The sequence below is a fragment of the Chaetodon auriga genome, chromosome 7 (assembly GCF_051107435.1).
Source record: "Chaetodon auriga isolate fChaAug3 chromosome 7, fChaAug3.hap1, whole genome shotgun sequence".
NCBI classification, from domain to species: Eukaryota; Metazoa; Chordata; class Actinopteri; order Chaetodontiformes; family Chaetodontidae; genus Chaetodon; species Chaetodon auriga.
Window position 1 is genome coordinate 14,307,083 of NC_135080.1, and position 14,145 is coordinate 14,321,227.

Sequence of the window (14,145 nt, forward strand, 5' to 3'; positions counted from 1 at the left end):
TTATCACTCATCTTTCTCCAAGAACAAACGGATATCTGCTTACACAGAGTCCCTAGAGAGAGGCAGAGATCAGAATCACTATTTTAAAAAGCACAATCTGGTTTCTTTATCCGTCCGTCTCCATCACACAGTCTGCAACTAATTAGAATACAAAGGTGCCAGCAACAGGCGTTTGGCATCTGGCTGTTGGCCCAGCATTTCAAAGGGTGTTGGCGTGCCTCAGGGCACACAAGTGGTTCCAAACTAGTTGTCACCTTTACGCTGCTTTTTCAGAGCTTGGCTGATGTGTAAGGTGAAGCTGCCCTTGAGCGCTGACAAAGGACGTACCCTAATCTCATCTTGATAACCTTAATGTGGCATTTCCACTTGGTAGAATGTTTACACTCCTTCCTCCAAATTCATTGTTTGCAAGTTCATTAATGTTTGTTTTAGATGAAATCATGAAATAGCTATAGGGGCACTGAGTCTGATGAATTGAGACTAGTGTTTATCAGGCGCCAGAATGGGCACCAGAACCAGAGACGTGCAAGTGGGCAACAGGCTCAGCAGCCTCTCTGTGACCAGGGCTGGACCGTGACCAAACACAGAGGCCAGTTTGACACCAGAGAACTCAGGGCCGAGTTGGTTTTCTTGCCAGATTTGACTCCTGGCAACCTGGGGCTGACCCGGCCATAACCCCGCCTCAGGCCTCTTGGACAATGACAGATGCCCAACCTTCCTCTCGCTCCTGTCCTGCTTTTCACCTCTCTTCATCGCACCCAGAGTCCTGGTCGTAGTCCTCGGAGCAGTGCTATTTCTTCATCTTCTCACGTTGGACTGAAAGCAGACTGGATGACTCAGTGACTCACTGTCACCTCTTGAGGTACCAAATGGTGTTACAAGACAGGACTTACTGAGGCTAGCTGGTTAGCATGATTACTTCAGTAGATAACTCTGCAACAAAATACATAGACATTCTTGACGTCCTGTCAAAAATGTTTTTTCTTTAAATTATGTAAATAATAATAATTTTTTGTTATTTGTCATGAGACATTTGTGAGTGCTTGAAAGCTCCAGAGCAGCTCCTAAATGGACCTGAAGGTGAGATTATTTTCTCAATGATTTACAAGACATTTAGGGACAAACAAAGTCAAGTTGACTCATGGTTATGAATTGCAGCAAAATTGACCATCAGACAGAAAATAGGCAATAAAATGGAAGCAGAATTTATTCTTACCTTCCTACCATTCTTGCCAAAATACATGCAATGAAAATGTTGTGAATGCTAAGAAATGGGGGCAAAAACCTTTAACACTTTATGGTATTGGCCCTGATTATTTCCCCAACTAATGAACCTATTTCTGGGTATTGTCAAATACTCATAAAATAAAAATACTGCATTTGACTGTTTAGAAAAACAAGACGGAACAGAGTGTTGTTTTCATGTCTGAGAGGGCAGCCATGGTCTCCTGTCTGACCAGCTGTTGTTTTATAGACTAAACAGAGCGTGCTGTTAAGACAACGAAGGGTTCCCACTGGCCAGCAGCTCAGCCTGGCACAGCAATTACTGAGATGGCTGAGGACAGGTGAGGGCTTCGTTACACAACCCACCAGCGCACATGCACACTGGCACACACCAATCCACATGCACAGTCGTGCACATACAGAGACGTCCGCCCAGAGGGACTGTAGAGTCATTAATCTGGCTGCAGAGGAATTCATGCACAGGATCGAGGCAGAGAGAAGCAGCCAGGGCACGCACTGCACCAAAGACAAAATACAGAATACATCATTTACAATTTAGCAACATGCCTGAACATGAATGACTGCCTGGATTTCGATCAGCATCTGTCCTGATATGCAGGGTATTTTGTTTTGTTGAAAAGGATGTATAAGAAGTAAGCCAACTAGCCCATTGTGGTAATGCGTTTTAATTCGGATAATACGAGCTTATCCTCAGTTGCCAGAGCTTGAGTGGAGTCTGATGATGGATGGATGAAATGGATAAAAATGGAATCAGAAACAGTCTCCCCAGGATAGTCCCCCAATATACTTACATTTTATCCCTTAGTATCAAGTAAGCAGGGCCTATACAATGATCCCTGGAGCATTTTTGTCAGTCTTTTGTTGGGAGATTAGGAAGGCATGTAGCACAGATTTGCCTTTAGGCTTTAGGTCCTATTTAATGGAGTCACAGGGCAAGCAGGACAGCAGTAAGGCCTGGACACCAAGTGAGAGATGAGTAGTTCAGAAGAGAGGAGAGGACCACTTCCACAAAATAAGAAGAAAAGAGTAATGATCCTATCTTTAACTTAATACTATAGATTTAAACCACAGCAGAGCAGTGTATCCATGCAGGGATATAGAAAATAAATAGCTGTGAGATGTACAAAGACCAAAAATGATCACAACCTCAGTAAAGACACACTACAATTGTTTTGCAAATTACAGGACCCAAAACGTCACACTCAGAGAGGACAGGAGACCAAACTTTTAATGATGACTGATAACTGAGGAGTCACAGAGGATCCAGAACTTGGTGACTTAAGGTGAGAAAATTGTAAATCCAATCCTTTCCAAAGATTCAGATGCATGTACAGACAAAGCGGAGGGTAAGGCACGTGCACACACACAAAAGACAAAAGTCTCAGTCATTACCATGTGGATGAACAGACAATTCGACAAATACTGGGTGGAGAGCCGGTGCTTATATAGTGTGGCAGCAGGTGAGTGTTGATTGCAGATTGATTACAGCTGTGCTCAGGGGAGGAATAGGCTGAGCCCAACCTGCCAGCTTTCTGCAGTGAAACACCCTCCCACTTGACAGACAAGGCAGAGACAGACAGGAGACAAAGGGAGAGGGGAAACACAAGACACAAGGGGGAAAAAAATGAGGGAAAACTGCAGATCCCCACAACTGAGACAGATTTTGTAACCTGGAATTTTTAGTTTCCAGGTAAAAGTGTAAAATCAGAATAATTTTAAATATGCTAAAAGCCCATACGGAATCTACAACGTGACTGTAATCAGAATAAATATAAACCAAATGGAGGAAAAGAGATTTAGGTGGCGATATCGTGGAAGGCGAGTCCTCGGGAACTAACGTTGTTCAGTGCGTGTTGCACCCGGACGGAAGAAAATGACGTACCATGGATCCCAATGTTGAAAACAACGTGAAGGCCGTCAGGAGGAGTAAAGAGGAGAAGAAAGTTCTCCGAAAACAGATAAAAGCCAGTCACACTTTGCTGAAACATGAAGGCATCACTACAACATCGCAGCCCACCAAGGTAACAGAAAAAAAACGATAAACAGGAAGTGGAAGCTGTCAGAGAGCGAGTTAGCTAATGTGTACCAACCACTTTTGACGTGTTTTATTGCGTTTTATAGACGCAAAATTGCTCAGTCCAAAGTTATTTGCAGCTGTTTTGGTCATTAAACTGGTCTTTATAAAATCCACCTCTGTCTCCTCTGCAGAGTTTGGTGGTGGCTAACGGCGGCTTGGGGAACGGCGTCAGTCGAGAGGAGCTGTCAGCGGCGCTCGAAGAGATGGGAGAGCTGGAGGCGCTGATCATGCACCCTCACAAGCCCTATGCTTTTGTCACATACAGGTACAGGTGATGCATAGACGGCACTATACCACACCTTTCTGGAACATTTTGGTTTGAAACTCACACCAGCGTTACTGTCACTGTGTATCCAGATCTGAAGAGTGTGCTCGGAAAGCTCACGTCCACCTCAATGGTGAAAAACTGCAGTGTGGAGAGAACAGCGTCACACTCTACCTCAGTTATGTCCAGTCAGGTACTCCTTACCTTACCTTACCTTACCTTACCTTACCTTACCTTACCTTTTAACAGCTGGATTACTAGAGACAGCCATTTGATTTGTTTGAATGCTTTATTCTCAGGAAGTCATGTCTGATAAAAAGCATATTTGTGCAGCCGGTAGTTTGATCCTTACTTTGTGTCTGTTTATGTGTGTATGCAGTAACCTGTGAAGAGGAGGCGTCCGTACCTTTGCCAGAGGGATTGATCGTGGTGGAAGACTTTGTGTCTCAGGAGGAAGAGGCTCTCCTGCTTGCAGCCATTGACTGGTCGTCTGCTGATGATGTCACTGGTGTGTTTGGTTCTTAACATGTTCTTATGTTCACCCACAAACTTAATTATAAACCAAAGTCCTAAAGTAACAATACCAGTAATGGTCTTGCATTCGGAATCTTACTTAAGTAGATGTACTAAAGTATCAAAGTATTTGTAAAGTACCAAAATTTAAAGTACTCTTTATGCAGAATGGCCCATTTCAGAATAATATGTGATATTGCAAGCATGAGTACTGTCACAGCTGGTAAAGGAGGGGGTAATTTTATCTAAATGATGTGCTGCCGGTGTACTTTAATCCATGATGATACATCATAATTTATTAGTTGATTTTATTTACCTCAAAATTGTACTTAAGTACAGTGCTTGACTAAATGCACTCTTTCTAATCAGGCATTTACAGCGAATGTAGACTTGTGCACAGATGCACTCATATCAGATGGTCGACAGTCTTAATGAATCATGAACAATCATCTTTAAGTTTGTATCATTTCAGTGTAGAAAACTGTTCTTCTGTTCTTCATTGTTTGTAGCTCAGAAAGCCCTGAAGCACAGAAGAGTCAAACATTATGGCTTTGAATTTCGCTACGACAACAACAACGTGGATAAGGACAAGCCGTTAGCTGCAGGTAAGCTTGCTCCTTTTTCGTCCAGATATTTTTTTTCCTCACAGTCAGGGTTTGATGGGTCATGTTTTCATAGATTTGGCCATTATTCCCATCACTGATCACAATGCTTAGATTCTGGGATACTGCGTGCTTTGCTGTGCTTTGCTGTTATTTTATATACCAGTCAGAGAGACTGCGCTGATTATTGCTAAGCAGAGAGTTATATTAATAATTTCTTTGAGCTCCGCTGGGAGATTTAATTAGCTTACTCATAATTGTTTTTATATAGAAATTGCAATAAGCTATCTCAGTATTTCTGTTTTCACATATAACTCAAATATTGGGACAGCGTGCCATCACATAAATACGTCATGTCTACAGAGAACATGTTACATCCTGATGTGTGTGTGTCTGTGTGTGTGTGCATCCAGGTATTCCTCATGAGTGTCTACCTGTTCTGGAGCGATGTGTGAAGAACAAACACATCGACATCATGCCAGACCAGCTGACCGTCAACCAGTATGAGTGTGGACAGGGTGAGTTACTCCAGTCATGTCTGAAATGAGTTGCCTTATCACACACAGCTCATTAAAGTGAGATTCACAGGTCGTCATTAAGGCTGCAGAAACATGACAGACCGTATGTGGAGAAAGTAGAAAAATTGAATTGTGTAACATTAATGGATAAAACACAGAAACAGGGTTCAGTACCTAATCAGTACCATGATAAGTTTAATGAGGCGTGCAGAAGGAATATAAAGCAGATGTGGAGTTGTAAGGGAGCCTTGCGGAGAGCTGTGGGAACCACAGAAAGATAGAGACACAGATGTTTCATTCACCGGCTGCATCTGCACTGTATGTGGAGAGGAAGCCAACAAAACCAGTCAGTCGAATCAGGTAGGGTTTACTGACTTCTACCACAAGGTGGCAGCAGAATGTTTCCAACAATCATCAATGAGGGATAACAAAGTCTTTGGTTCCTGCCAGTTGTTTCTTTATAGATTTACAGTGCTGGCAAATGTTTAAGGGCTGAAATAAGGATTTTGAAAGGAGTTTTTCATTAATCAGCCTTGTTTTTCTCAGTAAAGCACATAAAGACAAATTTCTGATTGAGCTTCACACATCACAGAAGCTTCAGTGGGTCCGTCAGAAGCCCTGTAAGCCGAGTTGAAGCATTTTAACAGTTATATTCTGAGGAAACACATTTTGGCAGGTCTAACTATTTTAATTCTCCATGTTTCTGTAATATTTTCAGGTATTCCTCCTCACGTGGACACTCACTCTGCCTTTGAGGACACCATCCTGTCACTGAGCCTGGGGGCACAGGTAAGAAGTCACTCCATCATCTTTCCATTGAAACATCTGCACAAACTCCAGCTGACCTGGTTCAAAGAAACACTCACCACAGACCTCTGGCCTGGAAGCTTCCCCAGCTGGTGCCAAACGTGTGTCCATCAATAATTAAAATTAAAGTTGTGCATTTAGAGATTAAAGGTGTTGGTCTAAAGGAAGCAGTGTTCATATTTCAGCAGAAGACACGGATGCAGAGTTAATCAATGGGCGGAAATGGAGATAAAGTGTTATGAGACACTTATCCCTGTGTTTGTCCGCCTTTCTGTCCGCACTTCGATCAGTCAAATTAACCGTCTCTTCACTGACCAGTGTGAGTCATGAGTCTCAGGGGGGCACAACTGTCGGAGATGAGTGTGTGCAACAGTATGTTTGGATTTGGTGTCCTTGTGATTTGACTGAGAACATTTTGTCACCTACAGTTCATTCTTTTTTCTCTCTCTCTGACACACCTCATACATACAGTCACAATCTCTTGCTCACTGTGGCCTTGTGTTCATACAGTATGTAGTTCATGACTCTGTTACAGTGTCACGGTCTCCCTGGTTTAATGAACAAAGGAGATACAGATTTCCCTGTAAACACTGGGCACTGCTGTGTCCTTGACTTTTCCAGAAGCGATTGGATGGTGCGACCTGGGACGGGGCTGCTGCGTTAGTCTCTGCGGGCGGACTGCTTTAGATGAACACCCATCTGTCCCTGCTTGTCTGAAAGGCAGGGACTCTATTATCAATCAGCTGTCATCTGTCACAGCATCTGTCACATAGACGCAGGCTGACAGATGGCATGTGTGCGCAGTGCAGTGTGTTCCTTGTCGGAGGTCTTCAAGGGAGATTTTCAGGGACAAAAAGTGTTGTTAGGCGCATTGTATTCTGTTTGTAGGGAAAACACCGTAAACAGTATTGAGAAGGAATGTGTGTCCACACTGAAGAGAGGCGGGTACAGCTTTTCAGCATTATGACCTCCAGTTCACAGATGTGAAATATACATAAAATCTCACTTTCACCTGACTGCATTTACCTGAATTCATATCAGTGCTTCCAAAAAGTAAAAAGTAACTGACTCTGTCGTCACTGAATGAAACTCATGTAAAACATTAAAATTGAATGCATTTATTCCACCGTGACGTCAAAAGTGGTTTTATTCTGTCCACTGTGAGATCACAAGTTTTTTTTCTAGCTTTGAGATCGTGATTGGATGTGTTTATTCCACTGTGACATCATCATTTATTGTGTTCTGTTCGCTCTGACATCACACTTGGACGTTCTTTCCACTGTAACATCACAGCTGAATTTGTTCATTCCACTGTGACCTCGTGATTGGTTGTGTTTTTTTCTGACGTCTGACATCACGACTGCTTTTGTTCTGACAAACGTGACATCACAAATGGATGCGTTCTTTACACTGTGACATCACAGTGGAACTGGTTCTCTCCACGGTTACACTTGGACCAGTACAAACACACATGTAAATTTCATGCGTGCAAAGAGAGAGAGAAGAAATAACTGGCCTTCTGTAGGTGTGTGTGTGTGTGTGTGTGTGTGTGTGTGTGTGACAATGATGAATGGCTTTGTAGTAAAGTGTCCTGCAGCTGCCAGCATCACCATCGATTTTGTCACCTTCCGCTGGTTTCATTGATTGGCAAATACATTTCAGATGGAAACAGCACAGTCCTGCCTGTGTGTGTGTGTGTGTGTGTGTGTGTGTGTGTGTGTGTGTGCGTGCGTGCATGTGTGTGCGTGTGAGAGAGAGAGAGAGACTGCAGTCATGGTTTCAGTCTGATTCTGATCATTTGCTGGTGTTGCATGTACATCACTGTCTTACACGTCTCTCTCTCCCTCTCTCTCTCTCACACACACACACACACACACACACACCGACGTCACAAAATCCAATTTTCCTGCTGTCAGAAGTTGGAGAGATGCAGTTTGAAATTGTGTAGATGTAATTTCCCAGCAGAGCTCATGCAGTTATGCGCTGTAAGGAAACATTAGGATCAAACACTGACGCTGGGGTGGAGACGCTTCTGTCTGCTGGTTGTTACAGAGACAGTGTGTGGTTTATCTTTTCTTCCTCTGGGTGACGTCACACAGAAAAACTGCTGAGTTTGGGGAAAAACAGAAGATGTTTTTCTTTCTTATTCTATGAAAGGTCTAAATGTTCTTAATTTTAATGCCTGCACATGCTTGTCTCTGTGTGTGTGTGTGTGTGTGTGTGTGTGTGTGTGTGTGTGTGTGTACGTGTGTGTACTTACAGACGGTGATGGAGTTCCGTCACCCTGACGGTCGTCTTGTTGCTGTGTTGTTGCCTGGACGGAGCCTCCTGGTGATGAAGGCGGAGAGCAGATACCTCTGGACACATGGGTGAGTTTTGAGTCCCTTCACACATGAAGATAAAGACAGTGACAGGTTCAGGGTTCGGTCACTGTACAGATTTGTCACTTTGTGTACGACAGTCAGCCGCCACCGCTACAACTGTCTCCTGTTTCCTCTCAGGATTACTCCTCGGAAATTTGACATGGTGCCAGCCTGCGACCCACAATCCCCCGCTCACACGCCTGGCCTCGGGACCCACAGCAATCTCACTTTGAGCAAGAGGGACACCCGCACTTCTTTCACCTTCCGCAAGATCAGACGTGAGCCCTGCCGCTGCGGTGAGAATCTTGGCTCACGGTAACATTACTGCCACTGTTCGAGTGATGCCCGTGCCTCTGCTGAGTGTAATGGCACCCGCCGCTCAACCTCTTCCATCTCTCTCCAGCCTTCCCCTCCGCCTGTGACAGTCAGGGAGCTCCCTCGGCGCCCTCGGCCTCTCCACCGTGTCCCCCCTCGCTACCCTGTTGCCATGCCGACGCAGCCCATCTGGAGGAGGAGTATGTGCACCGGGTGTACAACGCCATCGCCTCGCACTTCAGCAGCACTCGCCACTCTCCCTGGCCTCGCGTTTGCCACTTCCTGTCCTCGCTCCCGCCCGGCAGCGTGCTGGCTGATGTGGGCTGTGGAAATGGGAAATACCTGGGTGTCAACCCAGAGGTGATTGCAGTAAGTATTATCATTATGTGTGTCATTGAGTGACGCTTTAGTGATCCCTGTAGGGAAATTTCCTTCTCCCTTCCCAATTTTATTGCGACTGCTTCTCAGGTTTTCATCACCGTAAAACGTCAGAAGTCATTTATGCGCAGAAGTGTCATAACAGCTGTTACACTTACAGTCTGCAAATCAGTGACAGCGGAGACGGCAAATGGTGAATCTTCCTCTGAGGTAGAAGAACTTTGCTGCTACTTCACACGTACAAGCAGGGAAGATCAAAAAGACAAAGTGTGACTGAGATGAGATGAACCGAACATCGTAATGTTTGAATAGAATCTCCATTGTGAGGTATAGAAAAAAGGTTGCTCACTAGAAAAGGCCTTAAATCCACTGAAAGTGCAAACAACGAAAAGACACTGCAAAGGTCACAGCCTTGCTGCTCAGCGTTCCCATGAATGTGAGGTGAGAAGGAGGGAGAGGACAAAGGTTTGCATCTTCACGCTTTCTTCGGGCAACAAACTGCTGTTTACTTATTTACCTCCGAGAACGAGTCTGGCTGGTCCCATGAAGGGAAATATCTCTAATCTGTTAGGAGCTAGTTTGTTTTTAAGTTGTCCCAAGTGTAATTTAAAAATGAGCTAAATAAACCACAATTATACGCCTACGGATGATATCACGGCTGCTGAAGCCCGTGTCGCTCTCTCAGATTTTCTTCCGGTTGGCATTGTTTGCTTTCGCTCAGTTTCCATGGCAATATCCTAAATTTTCTGTTTACGTCTGCACAGGGGGAGATTCGTTTTTGGGATTTGGAGGTGCGTGTAAGCAGCTTACCCTGACTCAGACCGTAACCGTGATAAATCATTAGCGAGAACACCATGATCATGCGGGTCACACACCAACTTTCTGAGCTGAATCTGCTTTTATTCTTGAATCTGTTCGCCTCCCTCTCCCTCCGCCCTCCTCGCTCTCTCTCTACCTAGTAGTATTATTATTGTCTTGTATTGTAGTGTTTAAAGGGGGAAATTAAAAAATACGGAGTGCGTCCCTACATTCAACCCTTTGTCTTGTTTGGACTTTGTGTATGTTTAGGCTTCTTTTTTACTGCATCTGTTCCTGCTTGACAATGATTTTGCACATCTGCGTGTGTGTGCGTGTGTGTGCGTGTGCGTGTGTGTGTGTGCGTGTGTGTGTGTGTGTGTGTGTGTGTGTGTGTGTGTTTCGTCTCTTTCCAGGTTGGCTGTGACCGTAGCAGTGCTCTTATCCAAATCTGTGCAGAGAGGGGTTTCCAGGCGTTTGTATCTGATGCTCTCAGTGTCCCTCTGCGAACAGCCTCCTGTGATGCCTGTATCTCTATAGCTGTCATACACCACTTTTCCACACAGGTACACAATGTACACACACGCACACAAACACACACACAAATAATAGGTACACACACTGGTGACCTCTTCATTTGAACCCACACAGAACAACATGCATTTTACTGAGTATGTGTGTGTGTGTGTGTGTGTGTGTGTGTGTGTGTGTGTGTCTGTGTCTGTGTCTGTGTGTGTCTGTGTGTGTGTGTGTTTTGCAGGAGCGTCGGCTGGCAGCAGTGAGGGAGCTGGTGAGACTTTTGAAGCCTGGAGGTCGAGCGCTTATCTACGTTTGGGCTTTTGAACAGGAGTACAACAAGCAGAGGTCCAAGTACCTCAAAGACCAGAACACAGAGCGTCCTGAGAACCGCAGCCCCACTAACAATACATCAGAAGACCGCCAAGAACCTCGTGGGAAATCCACTATCCATAACGGCAGGCATTTAGAAGACAGCCACAGTTCTGTAAACAGCATGCAAGATGTTAGCAAAGTGACTGATGGCAAACTTGGCGTGCACACCAACCGCACATCCTTCACCACCCAGGACCTTTTGGTTCCCTGGCACCTGAAAGACGGGAAAAGACGAGGGGAGAAGGAATCAGGAGAGGCTCTGAAAAAGGATAAAAGGAAAGAGAATTCCAGGAAGACTTCAGGAAGTTTGAGTTCTACAACCAGATCAGACTGTAACCCTGAGCCCAGTCCAGGTTTGGAGCCCAACTTGTCTCCTGGATCAGGTCAGGACACCAGTGATGTAACACACAGCCCAGACTCTAAACCCAATCCAAGTGGTGACACTGCTCGGACCCCCGCCTCCGAGAGCAGCCCAGTGCCTGTTTTTCACCGCTATTACCACGTGTTCCAGCAGGGGGAGCTGGAGCAGCTATGTGTTCAGGTGGCTGGAGTCAAAGTGCAGAGCAGCTACCATGACCAGGGAAACTGGTGTGTTATATTAGAGAACTTACAAGAGATGAACTGATTATTGTAATTCAGCTACAAATACATATTTGAACAAGAGAGTTAATGCAATGTAACCAAAGATGAAATGAAAGGATCCTCGTTTTGTCTAAACGCAGATCAGATGTGCGCCATGAAATAAACGGAAAGGTTTTACAAAATGCCTGATTTTGTTGCACTTAGTTCTTGCATTGTTTCCTGAAGGCATGGCATAGCACAGGGTAAAAACTTGATATATTCAAGTTTAAAAGCCAACAACAATCATCAAACCTTAGCTCTCACATGGGTGCTAGAAAGGTTTGGCAGGTGCGTGGCCTCAACAGTCCTGCTGCATAAAATCCCACCACTTATATAAATAGATAAAAATAGATACGACTAACTGGTCTGGTTCAAACAAGGCTCTGCACCATTCTGCACAGTGCGTAGACTGTATGTCACCAAAAATAATGTTTATCTCACTTTGTTTCTTGCCCTGTCTTTGACCCGAGTGTCTGCTCTGAATTCACTGAGCCGTAAACTGCCTGCGCCCGACCTTTCCAGGTTACAGAGACAAAGTGCAACATGGTGTTTCAGCCTGTCGGATTTGTTCACGTTCAAAATGCAGAATGTACATTTTATGTTTTTAAAGATGTGTCTGAGCACCTCATGGTGACAGATTATTCTTTTTGACATATACTCAACTGAAAATAGTACAAAGACAATATATTTAATGTCTGACCTCATCAGCTTTGCTGATTTTTCTAAATATCTGCTTATTCTGAATTTGATGCAGCAACACATTTCACACAAGTTGGTACAGGAGCAACGAAAGACTGGGAAAGATGTGGAATGTTCCAAAAACACCTGTTTGAAACGTTCCACAGGTAAACAGGTTCAATGGTAACAGGTGATAGTATCATGACTGGGTATGAAAGGGGCATCTTGGAAAGGCTCAGCCGTTCACAAGCGAGGATGGAGAGAGGTGCAGGAATAGACAGGTACTGTGCCGTGTGTAACTTTCAGCAGTACCTTTGTCCTGTCTGGTCTTGTTGAAAATGTAGCATAAACACGAGCTGTCTAATATTAGGATCTAGAGGCTCAATAGCGGGTCCTTTTAACAAAGACAATGCTTTTAGAAATGACATGATTTTAACAATTACTGTAAGTGAACAAAGAGTCCAAATTCATGATATTTTCCTCTTTTGGAGCACCTGAAGTGTCTCATTACTCTCGACTTGAACTCCTCCTCAAGTACTAACAATGGACCAATTTGTCAGCACATTTACTCACTAAAGTGATATTTGGACTGTTTCTTAGAAACGGACGGTTATGGCTTGTGGAAGATAATTATTGAATAAACATGACTTGGATTCAAATTAAATCATTGATTTTTAAATCCGGTTAATATCGGAGCTACAACAATAAGTTTGATTATAAATAATAAAAATTCAGATTAGATTTGGTACAATGCACAAACACTGAAGTATGACTTCATCTCTCTTTCTTTCACTCACACACACGTATTCACACTGCATCCTATTTACAAGACAAGTTTTACCAGATGGCTCTGAAGACAGAATGAATTGAAGGATAATGGGGTATTGATGGAGCAGGAGTGTAGTGCAGTTATTTGTTGTGGAGGTTGGTAAATGGTCAGCGGCTCCTCGGTCCTCTGGGACGCACACTGACAAACGCATTGTGTCTGCGCCGAGGCGAGCATGGTTTAGTGGCTTTTATGGACAGTGGTTTATTGATTAAGGTGAAGCAGCCTGTGTGTCTGTGTGTGTGTGTGTGTGTAGTTGTGAATGTATTGTTGTTGAGTCTGTTGCTTGGCATTTGGAGTGATAATTAAAATTTAAAGGTATTTCTCTCCAGGGATAGCACATTGATTCAACAGGCTGCAAGACATTTAAAATCTCCGATATACAGGTCTTAAGAGACATTTCTACTGGACTAATATGTAACAAGTGCTTCCCTGATGGATAAGTGATATGTGTGATTGTGCAGCATTGAAAAGGCAATAATTCCAGGCAGGGATGTAAAGGCATAAAATAAGTGTGGGTTTAATATACGACCAAAAAGTATGTGAGTACCCCTGTCCTCATGCTTTAGTGTGCATTTGGTCTGCGGCTCTTGTTAATGAAATGTGCAGGAAAGGAAACTCTTAATGCCAGAGCATACAATGAAATTTAGACAGTAGGGAGCTTTCAACTTTGAAGCAACAGACTGGGGAAAGATCCTTCCCTGTTTCAGGATGACAATGCTTACGTACACCAAACAAACTTGACTGGCCTATTCTCAAAGTTATGACTGGAACGACGAGAGTTGAGGCCGTACAGCAACATATGAATGCCTGTGGCTTTGAAATAAGATGTTCTGCAAACTACTACTATGCTATTTATATATAAATGAAAATAACTTTACTTGACACCCATTGCTGTAATGTCTCCATGTACTAATAGCTGTATATACTGCACAGAGGCCATATTACATTTAAAGAAGCCTAACCCTAACCCTGGGTAAGCACATCCTGAGCTAAAACCTAAATTATAGTATAGTATAGTATAAAACTAGACTAAACTAGACAGGCCTGTTACACTATTCTGGTAGATGGGTAATGACAATGAAGACAAGTGGCTTCTTTAAAATTACTAAACATACGGTTGATCCTCTCTATATATTGGGCTCTATTCGTTATCAACATTTACATTTAAAATGTAATTGCTTGCATATTGATGTATTTATGCACCCAGCTGTACTCTACTATGCTCTTTCAGCACGACCACTCAACGGT

General features: G+C 43.8%; 1 protein-coding gene across 1 annotated transcript; it reads left to right on the forward strand.

Annotated features, from left to right (window-relative positions):
- The first annotated feature begins 3,110 nt into the window (after positions 1-3,110).
- Positions 3,111-11,529, forward strand: alkbh8 (alkB homolog 8, tRNA methyltransferase). The gene is made up of 12 exons (XM_076734368.1): positions 3,111-3,266; positions 3,454-3,587; positions 3,680-3,780; positions 3,967-4,095; positions 4,610-4,705; positions 5,116-5,220; positions 5,939-6,009; positions 8,290-8,396; positions 8,529-8,686; positions 8,794-9,074; positions 10,295-10,444; positions 10,639-11,529. The coding sequence occupies exons 1-12, from the start codon at positions 3,129-3,131 to the stop codon at positions 11,392-11,394; spliced, it is 2,226 nt and encodes a 741-aa protein (XP_076590483.1). The 5' UTR covers positions 3,111-3,128; the 3' UTR covers positions 11,395-11,529.
- The last annotated feature ends 2,616 nt before the right edge of the window (positions 11,530-14,145 follow it).